General features: G+C 41.6%; 5 protein-coding genes across 5 annotated transcripts in view; 2 read left to right on the forward strand and 3 right to left on the reverse strand.

The window, feature by feature from the left end:
* LOC104932985 (CD209 antigen-like protein E) overlaps nucleotides 1-5,032 on the forward strand; it is a 27,355-nt gene extending 22,323 nt beyond the window's left edge. Inside the window, exons 5-8 of the mRNA XM_027283066.1 lie at nucleotides 375-548; nucleotides 2,203-2,333; nucleotides 2,447-2,547; nucleotides 3,532-5,032. Of these exons, the coding sequence (XP_027138867.1) occupies nucleotides 375-548; nucleotides 2,203-2,333; nucleotides 2,447-2,547; nucleotides 3,532-3,676 (551 nt within the window). The 3' untranslated portion in view covers nucleotides 3,677-5,032. The remainder of the gene's footprint in view (nucleotides 1-374; nucleotides 549-2,202; nucleotides 2,334-2,446; nucleotides 2,548-3,531) is intronic.
* Nucleotides 5,033-5,604: 572 nt separating this feature from the next.
* Nucleotides 5,605-6,009, forward strand: LOC104932971 (histone H4). The gene has a single exon (XM_010748315.3). It carries the CDS (start codon nucleotides 5,646-5,648, stop codon nucleotides 5,955-5,957), a length of 312 nt encoding a protein of 103 aa, XP_010746617.1. The 5' UTR covers nucleotides 5,605-5,645; the 3' UTR covers nucleotides 5,958-6,009.
* Nucleotides 6,010-8,616: 2,607 nt separating this feature from the next.
* LOC109137114 (histone H2B 1/2) lies at nucleotides 8,617-9,392 on the reverse strand. Its single transcript, XM_019254551.2, has one exon. It carries the CDS (start codon nucleotides 9,179-9,181, stop codon nucleotides 8,813-8,815), a length of 369 nt encoding a protein of 122 aa, XP_019110096.2. The 5' UTR covers nucleotides 9,182-9,392; the 3' UTR covers nucleotides 8,617-8,812.
* A 660-nt stretch (nucleotides 9,393-10,052) lies between these two features.
* Nucleotides 10,053-10,528, reverse strand: LOC104939801 (histone H3). The gene has a single exon (XM_010756350.3). The coding sequence runs from the start codon at nucleotides 10,526-10,528 to the stop codon at nucleotides 10,118-10,120; it is 411 nt and encodes a 136-aa protein (XP_010754652.2). The 3' UTR covers nucleotides 10,053-10,117.
* Nucleotides 10,529-11,161: 633 nt separating this feature from the next.
* On the reverse strand, nucleotides 11,162-12,221 carry LOC104939225 (histone H1). The gene has a single exon (XM_010755730.3). The coding sequence runs from the start codon at nucleotides 11,799-11,801 to the stop codon at nucleotides 11,193-11,195; it is 609 nt and encodes a 202-aa protein (XP_010754032.2). The 5' UTR covers nucleotides 11,802-12,221; the 3' UTR covers nucleotides 11,162-11,192.
* Nucleotides 12,222-12,388: the final 167 nt, after the last annotated feature.

Consider the following 12,388-nt stretch of genomic DNA (forward strand, 5'->3'; position numbering starts at 1 on the left):
ATTCAGAAACCAGCTGAAACTGAACTTTTGACTGATAGAGATAGAGGAAGTGTCATTAGGATTGACTGTCTGGGAAGCATAAATGTCACAATATTCACTGCAATTCATCAAATAATGATTAAGTGTTGGGACAAACTGAACTTGATTTTATCTGAACAAATGACAAACACTGACTTCTACTTTCAGGCATTATAGATGTGAAGAAGAGTTCCTGTAGAGCTGCTGCAGTGTGTCTGGGTCTGCTGTGTCTTCTCCTTCTGATTGGACTCATAACTTTGGTTTTCCTATGTGAGTACTTTGTTAGAAAGCTGATGAAGCCCGAAGTGATACTGCTTAACAGTGTGTGTTTAATTTGTTGTTACTGTGCCAAACAGACACCAAAGGCAACTCTGAACGAGACCAGTTACAGACCAGCTACAACAACCTGACTGAAGAACGAAACCAGTTACAGACCAGCTACATCAACCTGAATAAAGAACAGGACCAGCTCCAAAAGAGATTTGATGACATGGCCAAAGAGAGAAATTATCTGCAGAGAAAACTCCAAGGTAATTATTTACTTCTTAAACCAACAATATATAACTTTTATAGCATAAAATAGCAGATTTAAAATAATTTTGATGCCTCACAGACTTCTAATCAGGTCAATTTTGCCAGTCTGTCACTGTGACCAAATGGTGTAATGACAGCAACGTCACATGATGCCCACTGGCAGTTTACATTGAGAAGGAAGTGGCTGTAAAATAGTTAATCAGTTTTTTGGATCATCACAACCCTCGTAAAAAGACTTGATTCACTGTCAAAGTTTGATCCATTTGTTCCAATAACATTGGAAAAGTCTAGAAGAGTTGTACAGCAAAATGATTTAATCTAAAATCAAGTTAGTAGAGGGCTTAACTGGAAGTTAGCAGCTAAGCCAGCAGAGGAAGTCTTTAGTGCACTTGCTCTATGGATCACACATGCAGAAGACCTGGGTAATTTTAGGGAATGGAATCATTTTGGCTTCATGTGCTAATAAGTACGGTAATATTTGCTGACTGCTATGTTCTGTGTTGTTGCACTTGCCTGATGTTTGGCTGTTTGCAAAGTTGTCAACTTGCTAGTTTTTGATCATAAGGAATGTAATCAACAAACTGAAGAACCCTTGCCTTACCCTTCCTATTTAATCATGCAAGATAAATCATGGTGGCTCAGTCTAAGGTAAAGAAAAACACTATTCCTAATTTCAGGTGATTATACACTAATGAAAACACTTATGAATGGCTACCATATTCTGCCAATAGATCCCCCTAAATACTGCACACTGGACCTGTATTGTATTGAGACTAAACTTCACGTAGCACTACAGAGCGCTAAATTTTTTTTTTTAATTCATGAAAGATTCTGCCAAATTAAGGCAGGTAGTTTTGGTTTACAGCTTTCTCTCTTTCTTTGTCTTTCACTTCCCTGTTTCTTTTCTGTGGAGTCAAACTACACCTGCAAAAAAGAAGAACTGAAATGATGTTGTCTGTTTGTCTATCTATCAATGTCCTCCACTCTGTCTCCAGAGAGTGTGACCCTATAGTCACATGTAACCTGGCCACTAATAAGATATTAAGAGAATGTTTACGTTTTTTTCTCAGTCAAAAGCAAACTAAGATAATGCATATGTGCATTTTGTTTTGACAACCTCAGCCTAAAGTGTTTCTGTGCTTGCTTCTTCCATCAGCATCCCCTTTGTTTCGCCTCTGTCATGATGTTCATAGGGGCTTCTAAGTCTGGTTACAGTGCTCGCTTGCCCAGCTTAGGCTCTGACACGGTTCACTCTGACTCGCACCTCTAACTGGCTTCTTCTCCATGGCAGCATTGGCTGTGGCTCATTCTGATTATAGCTTTAGGGGCCATGCCAAAATCACAGCAAATCTGATTTTTCAGTAAGAAATTTAAAATGATTAAAACTGGTGGACAAAAGTCTCACACAACTCTATTGTACATTCCACATTAACACACTGCTATACACACTGTCTCAGGATCCTGTTTTTATCTTTGCCCTTTTGTTATCTGAATGGCAATGAACTTAATTCCATAAGCTCATATTCAGTAATGTTCATAGAGAATGTTTCAACCCAAACCAACTAAAAACAAGACCTTCGTCCAAGCTTTTTTTTTTTTTTTATTCACTTGAGATCTCATCCTTGTTGTTTTTCCCCCCAATACAAACAGAATTGGGATGGGTGTATTTCAGCGGTAGCTTCTATTACATTTCTTCTCTGGCGAAGTCCTGGCAACAAAGTAGAGATGACTGTCAGCAGAGAGGTGCAGACCTGGTGATTATCAACAGCAAAGAAGAACAGGTAAGTGTCGATTTGTGTATACATGCATGTGTGTGAATCTGTATGTGAGTGTCACAGAAGTGGAGGGCAGCATGTATTGTACTTATGTTGATGACTGTTTCTCTGTCAACAAGGACTTCATAAGAAGTTTCCGGAAGCGCATGTGGATTGGACTGACTGACAGAGAGAGAGAGGGCACGTGGAAATGGGGGGATGGGACTCCACTGACCACAAGGTTTGTATGGGACTTAACGTTTTCTGTTGCCATGATGTACTGCGACCAACCACTTTCCATTTGTGGTCACTCACTATATTCAGCTGAGTTTGGACAAAGACTCGCTTCAGCCTTATGTGTTTTTTTTTGTTTGTTTTTTTTATCTGTCTTTTGATTAAAAAATAATTTTCATTATATATATATGTGTGTGTGTGTGTGTGTGTGTGTGTGTGTGTGTGTGTGTGTGTGTGAATAGTAAACATACACAAAATGAAACAAAAACAAACAAACAAGCCATGGAAGGCTCCTGCCTGAGTTCTGTTTGGTTTATGATAATAGAACTGCCCACAGTTTGTATTTAATTATACTAAAGACCATTTGGTAAAGTTTTTGGAGTTATTATGAGGCATGTATTCAACGAGAATATTGTACACTATTAAGATATAATTGATTGTGAAAATGAATCCTTCTTCCTGCAAAGAGGACCAAAGACTTTGTGCTCCATTCTATTAAAAGGTGTTCTTAAATTTTTGTCCTCTTGGCAATAAATCATTAGACATTTTTTGTTGTTGTTACATAACAATTCCATTATACAATAGCTGTGACAGTTGTTGTTTAAATATAAGATTTTTATGTTTTAACCAGATTGCCTAACTGCACCACTGTGTTGTGCTGAACAGAGAATGAGTAATGTATATAATAGATGCCATGGGCCTGGACAGGTTTTATGCAATTGCTTTATAGTTGCAAACACCTCCAATTATATGCAAGTGTGATTCTAAATGTCACGTAGCTAGACCTTATATTTCTAATATACATTAATACATTATTCTGTGTCACCAATGAAAGTTCCTTTTAAGAAAGTATTTACTGTACATCTTGAGTTGATGTTGGATTTAATGTAAGCATTTAACAGAAAGCAACGCAACTTACAAGTTACTGTCTGTTAAATGCTTATTGCTACGTGTTTTTGGTAAAAGTCTTATACTTTGTTTTGGGTTTCAGTTTCTGGGTTTCTGGTGAACCAAATGGTCAACCATACAGGGAAGAGGACTGTGCAGAAATCCTGAGCTCTAATTCACTAAACAGCTGGAATGATGTATCATGTGACGATCAAAGATCCTGGATCTGTGAAAAAACACCATTTTAATTTAGTTGTACCTATAATATGGTTTATGTTTTCTTCTGTTTACTTGATATTTATGTGTCCTGTTTGTGGCAGAAGTGACTTATTTCACTGGAAAGTGGATATTTAGAAAGTATTCAAATTATACAAATAACTATTAGGAACCATACTAAATGTCGGTTTACTCAGATCATGAGTTGCCTTTCATAAACCAGGTAACATAACACTTTGAAACACTGTTGAGTAGCAACATCAAAGACCCTGAAATCAAACTAGCAATTGATGTGTTATATAAAGCTGGCAGATGCTCCACAGGTGATGGTGTGGTTACACAAATTTCATCAAACACGTCCTTTGAACTAATAATACCTCACATAGATCCAAAATACTTTCAGTGTCTTTGTCTTTAAGTTTGTGTTTATGTCATCATATCAGCTGACAGTTTTGCAAAGGCAAATGCATCGTTTTGGAGACCAAGCTGGCTGAGAGAGCCTGTAGCAGAAAAGAATGCAGCTACTGGCCCCAAGACCAAACAAATTCCAATCTTATCTTGACCTCCCCACACCTGCAGGGCCTTGGCCAAGGCTTCTGCTGGAATAACAACTCCCCCGGAAGATCACTACAGCGAGATGCTCTTATGCCCCACCCCCACGCCCCCGCCTTCACCGCTTTGCTCCCCCCAGCCTGACAAGGCGGGTCTGTGACCAGCGCCGAAATGGCTGCAGGACCGGATGGCTGCATGACTGTGCTGGGATTACTCAAACCCCCCATCCCCTATCCCCTGGTTGCTAGTGATGTGTCTCATGTTGTAGAGTGTACTATATATGTGCTATAATTGCTGAGGTGTTTTTGTCCTGCTCCCAGAGTGACTCCTGTCAAAGAGCACAGGTTCTTTTTTTCTCCTCCCCTATCCCCATGTTGTAATGACATGTTGTATCTCTTTTCCTTTTTCCTTGTGTATTTGCATTTCGTTGCCTTGTATTTATACATGTGTAATGACAATAAATTGAATCTCATCTCATCTCATCTCATCATCATTGAATTATATGTGCCAACATGTCCCTGATTGTTGTACAGTCAGGATGCAGGTTCAAGGCTGTTCCACAGATATCAGCAGCAGCACGTTCAGCACTCTGGACAGAGACAGCAGCTACCTGCTCTGTTGGTGTCAGTTCAGCACCTCAGACAGGAAGCTCCACCTGTACTCACCTGGGAGACAGAGACACAGCTGCAGCCAATCACAAAGCATCCTGATAGACCACAGAAGGAGCTCAATGATTTATAATACAACACCAAAAAACTGTGTAAGAGCCACTTAAGCCATGTAGTTTTATTTTAAGGCCGTCATGCAACGGTCAGTGCACATTTGCACAGGGAAATATATTGGTAATTGGTTATATACTCAGAATCGGAAGTCGACTGAGGTATGGGTCGAGATAAGTTTTTGACCCTCAGATTTTGTGGATTTTTGTAGTATTTTACGTTGTTCATTTTCAAATAAATCACAGTCCAAGTTCACGATCTCGCTTTTTTTTTTATTTTAGTGGGTTTTCACAAGAGAATTGGGTTTGGGTTGATGGACGCATCAAATATAAGACAAGGTCCCTTAGTTGGCTAATTGGCCATGGCACTCGCCTTTGGTAAACGGTCACTACAAACTGTTTAGTCTCTATGATAAAATGTCACTTTAACACAGCATAATAATGAGAAGAGTAATCAAAACCAATGAACTGAATCGTGAATTAATCTCTACTGCTTTATATGAGCCGACTATGTGCATAAATGAAAAGTCTTACGGGAGTCACGTTGTCCCTGATTCATGATGTTGTTCAGTAGGTGGCACCAAAGAGTTAAACTATCAACCTTCATGAAAGACCAAAGAAGAAGAACACTAGGGCCGCCTCTGTTTTCTATTACGTCCTCAGACAAGCTGTAAATATCTGGGGATACTGCAGACAGTTATTATTGTACAGTAACCATCTGAACAGTAAAAATGAGTGGCAGAGGAAAGGGAGGAAAAGGACTCGGTAAAGGAGGCGCCAAGCGTCACCGTAAAGTTCTCCGTGATAACATCCAGGGAATCACCAAGCCCGCTATCCGCCGTCTGGCTCGCCGTGGTGGAGTCAAGCGTATCTCCGGTCTGATCTACGAGGAGACTCGCGGTGTGTTGAAGGTTTTCCTGGAGAACGTCATCCGTGATGCCGTCACCTACACCGAGCACGCCAAGAGAAAGACCGTGACCGCCATGGATGTGGTGTATGCTCTGAAGAGGCAGGGTCGCACTCTGTACGGCTTCGGCGGTTAAACTCATTATTCTCGTCACTATTCAAAAACCAAAGGTCCTTTTAAGGGCCCCTCACTACTTCTAGAAGAGTGGGCTTTCTTTTTACTCTCTTGCGAGGGAAACCTAACAAACTATGTGGAATATTTCAGATGCAAAGATTAGTACTATAAACCAGCATGGCATTTCATGAGTAATCAGTTAAAATGAGTTTTGTTTTTAAAGTCCCATTCTAAGATCAGTCTCAGGTCTTCTGGTACACAAACTTGACTGAAATATAGTCCTCAATGTTTGTTGGAGGCTTGTCTTTATTGCTGTGACTGAAATGATTTTAGGGCTAAAACTAGCCTAGGGTTTTTGTTTTTGCTCCAAGGTTACACTGTGGGTATAGTATTGGCACACAAGCATCTGCATGTTATATTTATTGTATCAAGCTTATTTTCATCCATTGTTGGTGCAGTGTTTACACTTTCTAAAAAGGGGCCAATGCCAAATTTCTGTTTTGGGTCTCGAGCTTAAAAAAAGCACAAGAACTTGCGTCAATTCTGTACTATTACATTTCATGCTTTCCACTCGTTTTGCCATTTAAACCCACTCTAAACTATTTCTTTACATTTGGCACAATCTTCAATGGTTAAAAACTTTTGATTTCCCATTGAGAACACTAAACTCAAACCAAAAATTGCTTTTTACTCAGCAATTATAGTTTTACCAATGAATGTACTACAGGGCTAGATCGAATATGCTAAAGGCATGGTGACATTGGCTGTAATGTCAATGAGGTCATGTGGCGAAATCGAAAGGAAAGAAGATTCAATGTTTTATTTTTATATTACTTCAATTTTATTTTATTTGTTCTTTATGAAGAACAGTTTACAAATATACATTTATTTACTGAACTATATACTATGTCATATTTAAACGTAACAGTTTACGCCTGATGATGATTAATCATAGCAGTGTTTTCCACATTGGTGTTTAACTGGTTCTTGGACCATTTGTGTTGCCTATAACATGTAGGTTATAAACAACAGAAGAGGTAGCAAAATTCTTTCAGAAAACATGTCATGACAACCTCTGACTCCTCAAACTTTTACCTGTGCTCAAATGATATACACTATCAAGCAGTCAGTAAAAATTTCACCAAAAAATAGAGAGCTACAAAGGATTTTACAACTGTAAATACAATTGGCTACAGCAGTTTATTGAAAAAGAGCCTTCTACTGGATGCTTGAACAGTTTGAGCTGGAAAATTAAAGTTTTTGGAGTGAAAGCAGAAATACAGCTTCTTAGTTGAAGTGGTGGGTTGTCCTGAAAAAGGACCTTCGTGTTATTAAGGTTAACAGCGAGTTTACTTTGAGCTGGTGTACTTGGAGATGGCTTTTATTCCCTCAGACATGGCGCGCTTGGCCAGCTCACCGCCATTTTGGTGCCCCCTCCAACACGCGACAGTGCATAATGGTAGCAACGGCACTGAACACAGACTGTGTCAAGGCTGGTGTACATCAAATAGAGTGGCCTGTACTTTCTCCAGACCTGAATCCCATACCATCGTGTCACGTAGAGAGCAGTGCTTCAAGAAGAGTACAATGCCATGCCTCAGCAGACAATAAAATTATAGCAAGAACAGGAATTCTACATGTCAGTATCACCCTTGGGCAATGTCCTTATTGGTCACTTGTTCTAATATTGTTCAGTCTGAATAGCTCTACAGTGAACTTAAATCCCATATGTCCTGATTTGATGTTTCATATTACATAAAGCACAACAGTGATTGTTTAACCCTCGTGTGGTATTAGTATTGTTGTTACTTAGCCAGTATTTATGGGTCTGGTGGACCCGCTAGAGTTTTGGGCTTTCAAAACACCACAATCCAATTATTTTCTCTTAAAATACTCACCAGATGTTTACTACATGCCAATTACAAGTTATATGAACAGCAAACATGGTTAATATTTGCTCTTTGTTAGATCACATTTGTGAATTAAAAAGGAAAATTAGTTATAATCAAGAGGAGTGAGTGGAAAAACATTTACAAATGAAGAAAGATGTTTCACAACTATTGATTTTTATTCATTTGAACTTCATTAGACATTGAACACAAACAGTATCATTCTCAACACATCAGCCCCATTGAATTCTTTGCCTGTCTTTGCCTATACAAAACATGAGTTTTATGGTGTGCGTGTTGCATATGTATTTCTTGCACTTGCTGCAAGTGTATTGTGTTTTTCTGTCCATCTTGGGTCCACAGACTTCACAGCGCTTCTTTTTGTTGCTGCTGGCCACAACCTAGAATAACAAAAAATCAGAAATGTTACTTACACCTTTCTCTCTTGCAAGGCATAAATGTCAGACATTTACTGCAACAGCATCACACACTTACTTCAGGTTCAGCAGATAGTGGTTGTCTGTCGGGTGGATGGGGCAACCTCATCCTCTTCTTCAGAGTGACTGTCAGACTCTGAATTCTCAGAAATATGGTCTTCATATTCTGAAACCTCTTCCTCGATCTCACCATCAGAAGCTTCTGTCTCTTCTAAAAAAATCAATTGGAAGGCCCTCTCAGCAGAAAATCAGAAGTGACCACACTGGCAGAGTCATATTTATAGTGTTACACCCCATTTGCAGGTGTGATAATGAATGAGAAAAAAAAAAAAAAAAAAAAAAAAAAAAAAAAAAAAAAGTCTGGTTCCCACAAGATGAAAGGGGAAAATGTGCGGGAATGAAGAGTAGATGGTGTTTGACACACACGGCTATTGTGTCAGAGATAGTGTTAGTACATACACTATGTCTCAATTCCAACGCAACGAGAATATAGCTCTTAGTTGAAGTGGTGGGTGGTCCTGAAAAGGACCTTTGTGTTGTAAACAGCGAATTTATTTGGAGCTGGTGTACTTGGTGACGGCCTTGGTTCCCTCAGACACGGCGTGCTTGGCCAGCTCACCGGGCAGCAGGAGGCGGACAGCGGTCTGGATCTCCCTGGACGTGATGGTAGAGCGCTTGTTGTAGTGAGCCAGACGAGAGGCCTCTCCGGCGATGCGCTCAAAGATGTCGCTCACGAAGGAGTTCATGATGCCCATAGCCTTGGAGGAGATCCCGGTATCGGGGTGGACCTGCTTCAGAACCTTGTACACGTAGATAGCATAGCTCTCCTTCCTGGTACGTCTCCTCTTCTTGCCGGTCTTGGTGGCCTTAGAGACGGCTTTCTTGGAGCCCTTCTTCGGTGCTTTAGGTGCGTCAGGCATGTTTGCTTCAGAGTCGTTTTACTGAAACTGATAATAAGCTCAGGCTCTGAACGCATTTTATGTAAAGGCTGATGCAAATGAAGTATGCTGTCGCTCGCACAGGATTGGCTGAATCGTTGCACGAGACAGAGCATGCGCTTTAACAAAGTAATCGCCTTGCCTTTGAGCCTTCAGATTTAAAATCTGATCCAACTGAGACAGAAAGACAAATAATAAAAATGTAATACGTGACTGTGGTTTAACTACTCTGTGCCGTAAGTCCATCAAACCCAACGAGATAAATCCTACAATGTATTTGAGTTATTCAAGATGGCTGACAAAAAAAGTCCTATGGTCACTTCATGTACACGTTTGATACTAGTGAACTACTCGAGTCATCTGAGAAAACAACAAAAACGGGTGTTCAGGAGGAAAATTATATTTGGAAACCATTTCTTAGTAACAGTTTCATAGTGTAAATAGTATTCATTAAAATCGATAAATGAAAACCGGTTCTCATGGTGTGTTTAAGTGCATAGATTTTAAATGTTTTCTAAAGATTGTTTGTACAATGGGTTAGAATGGATTAATTAAATATAAACTTGAAGAAAGGTGTGGAGTAATTGTGTCATAATTACCCATAGAAGCACATCTTCGACCTGTTGACTCAAAAATAGTATAAAACACTTAAGTGCTTAAGAAAATAAGTGCATTTTCAGTCATTAACAGGACATCTGGCCTTTGGGCAAAACCTAGACCAGATGTAACTTTATAACCAGATGTAATGTTATATAGCAGAACGGCACTGTGAATCACATTTGTTATGGTGACTTAAGTTTCGTAACAGTTCAATTATTCTAGACATTAATTCATTAAACACACAGAAGAGTAAGTTCTTTAGTGAAGAGTGAGATGGCTCTTAAAAGAGCCTTTGTGTTTGAGGGATGAGCAGACAGTTTAAGCGCGCTCTCCACGGATGCGGCGGGCCAGCTGTATGTCTTTGGGCATGATGGTGACTCTCTTGGCGTGGATGGCGCACAGGTTGGTGTCCTCGAAGAGGCCGACCAGGTAAGCCTCGCTGGCCTCCTGCAGAGCCATGACAGCGGAGCTCTGGAAGCGCAGGTCGGTCTTGAAATCCTGAGCGATTTCTCTGACCAGGCGCTGGAAGGGCAGCTTGCGGATGAGCAGCTCGGTGGATTTCTGGTAGCGACGGATCTCTCTCAGAGCCACGGTACCGGGCCTGTAACGGTGAGGCTTCTTCACGCCGCCGGTGGCCGGGGCGCTCTTACGGGCAGCCTTGGTGGCCAGCTGCTTCCTGGGGGCTTTGCCTCCTGTGGGATTTACGAGGGTCTGCTTGGTTCTTGCCATCGTTCTTTCTTTCTCTGAAAGGAGAAAAGTGTAGAAAGAGAGGAGACACGCTGCTCTTAAACTGTGAGACCGGCTGTGAATGGTGACGCTTTCAGACCTCCGGCTCCTGATTGGTTAGAAGTGACCGACCGCCCAGATCCCAGCAGCGTATTGGCCATTTAGTGACCCTCGCCAGAGTCGTTGTGCGATATTTTCCAGATATGTCCTAATAAGAAGGAAACCTATTTACTGATAATAAATATTACCTGTCCAAGTAAATCAAGTTATGGATAATGGAAGGGTTTGGATTGTCAAGTGCAACTGAGGATTTAACAGCTTTTGACAATGTGAACACTAAAAGTTGTAATAATATATTATTATATATTATAATTTCTATATATATATATATCTTATAGCTAAACTATAATATATATATAAATAAGTGCTAAATTCATGATATAGTTTGATCCTCACAGTTCAAAAGTGTCATGGAAGGCTTGATTTGTATCCCACTACATCCAACTTGAGTACAGTGGTAACCTGTTTCATGATCAAAACTCAGTTAATGATCATGGTACATTTGATTTACAATGGTAAAAAGGACTATAACTCTTTATGAATGATGTGGTTGGCTCTTAAAAGAGCCGTTTTTTGTGTGGGGACGTTGGTTTTGATTGAGGACAGCTCACTTCTTCTTGGGTGCTGCCTTCTTGGCTTTGGGCTTGGCAGCCTTCTTAGCGGGAGCTTTCTTGGCTGCAGGGGCCTTCTTGGGTGCCACTTTCTTGGGGCTCTTGGTGGGCTTCTTGGGGCTCTTGGCTGCTTTCTTGGCTGCCGCTGCCTTGGGCTTCTTGACTTTCTTGGGGGATTTCTTGGCTGCCGGCTTCTTTGCTGCTGCTGCCTTGGGCTTCTTGGGTGTTGCGGGTTTCTTGGCTGCGGGCTTCTTGGCTTTAGGAGCGGCTTTCTTGACCGGCTTCTTGGCTTTGGGCTCAGCAGCCGCCTTGTTCATCTTGAAGGAGCCGGATGCCCCGGTGCCCTTGGTCTGGACCAGAGTCCCCTTAGCGACCAGAGCCTTGATGGCGACCTTAACGCGGGCCTTGTTCTTGTCCACATCGTAACCTCCGGCAGCCAGAGCCTTCTTGACGGCGGCCAGAGACACGCCGCTGCGCTCCTTGGATGCGGACACAGACTTGACGATGAGGTCTCTGACGCTGGGGCCAGCCTTCTTCGGTTTGGTCGCCTTCTTCTTGGCCGCTTTCGCCGGAGCGGCGGCTGGAGCTGGAGCTACTTCTGCCATCTTGTCTTCCGTTCGTACTCAGGACAACACGAGAGTGTGACTGGACTGTTGGAGAGCTCAGAGCAGCGAGGCTGCACTTAAACACACCATGAGAACCGTGGAGACTCAACCCAGCCCGTGGCTCCTCTGTGCAGTCTGAACGCCGTGCCACTTGTGTTTTCTCCTCATCGATAAAACACTCTAAACTAAATGTGGGAGAAGAGCTGAAGGCTGACAGTGAAAGGAGCCGATAGCGGACTTGTGTCTCTTCGTGTTCAGGTCATGTAGAGCTCTGATGCTCTCTGCATTTTGTTTGGGGAGCCTCCAAACCTCACACATTCCCCGTCGTGACCAGCTCTGCGCGGCGACTTTTCACACTCATTTCTCTCCTAAAATGTTTTTAGATCAATCAGAGCTCCATCAAAAGTCGTTTTCCAGCTGCCCCACATGTTTGTTCAGAGACTCAAAGTGAAAACAACCATCTGTTGACGATCACTTTGTAATAAACTGAAGTTATTCTGGTAGCAGCAAACACACTGAGGATGGCCGAGGCTTATGGTGCCAGACTTCATATCAGAGCTGCTCACCGTGGCTGCGAACATTTCTTC

This window comes from Larimichthys crocea, chromosome X (genome assembly GCF_000972845.2).
Source record: "Larimichthys crocea isolate SSNF chromosome X, L_crocea_2.0, whole genome shotgun sequence".
Taxonomy (NCBI): Eukaryota; Metazoa; Chordata; class Actinopteri; family Sciaenidae; genus Larimichthys; species Larimichthys crocea.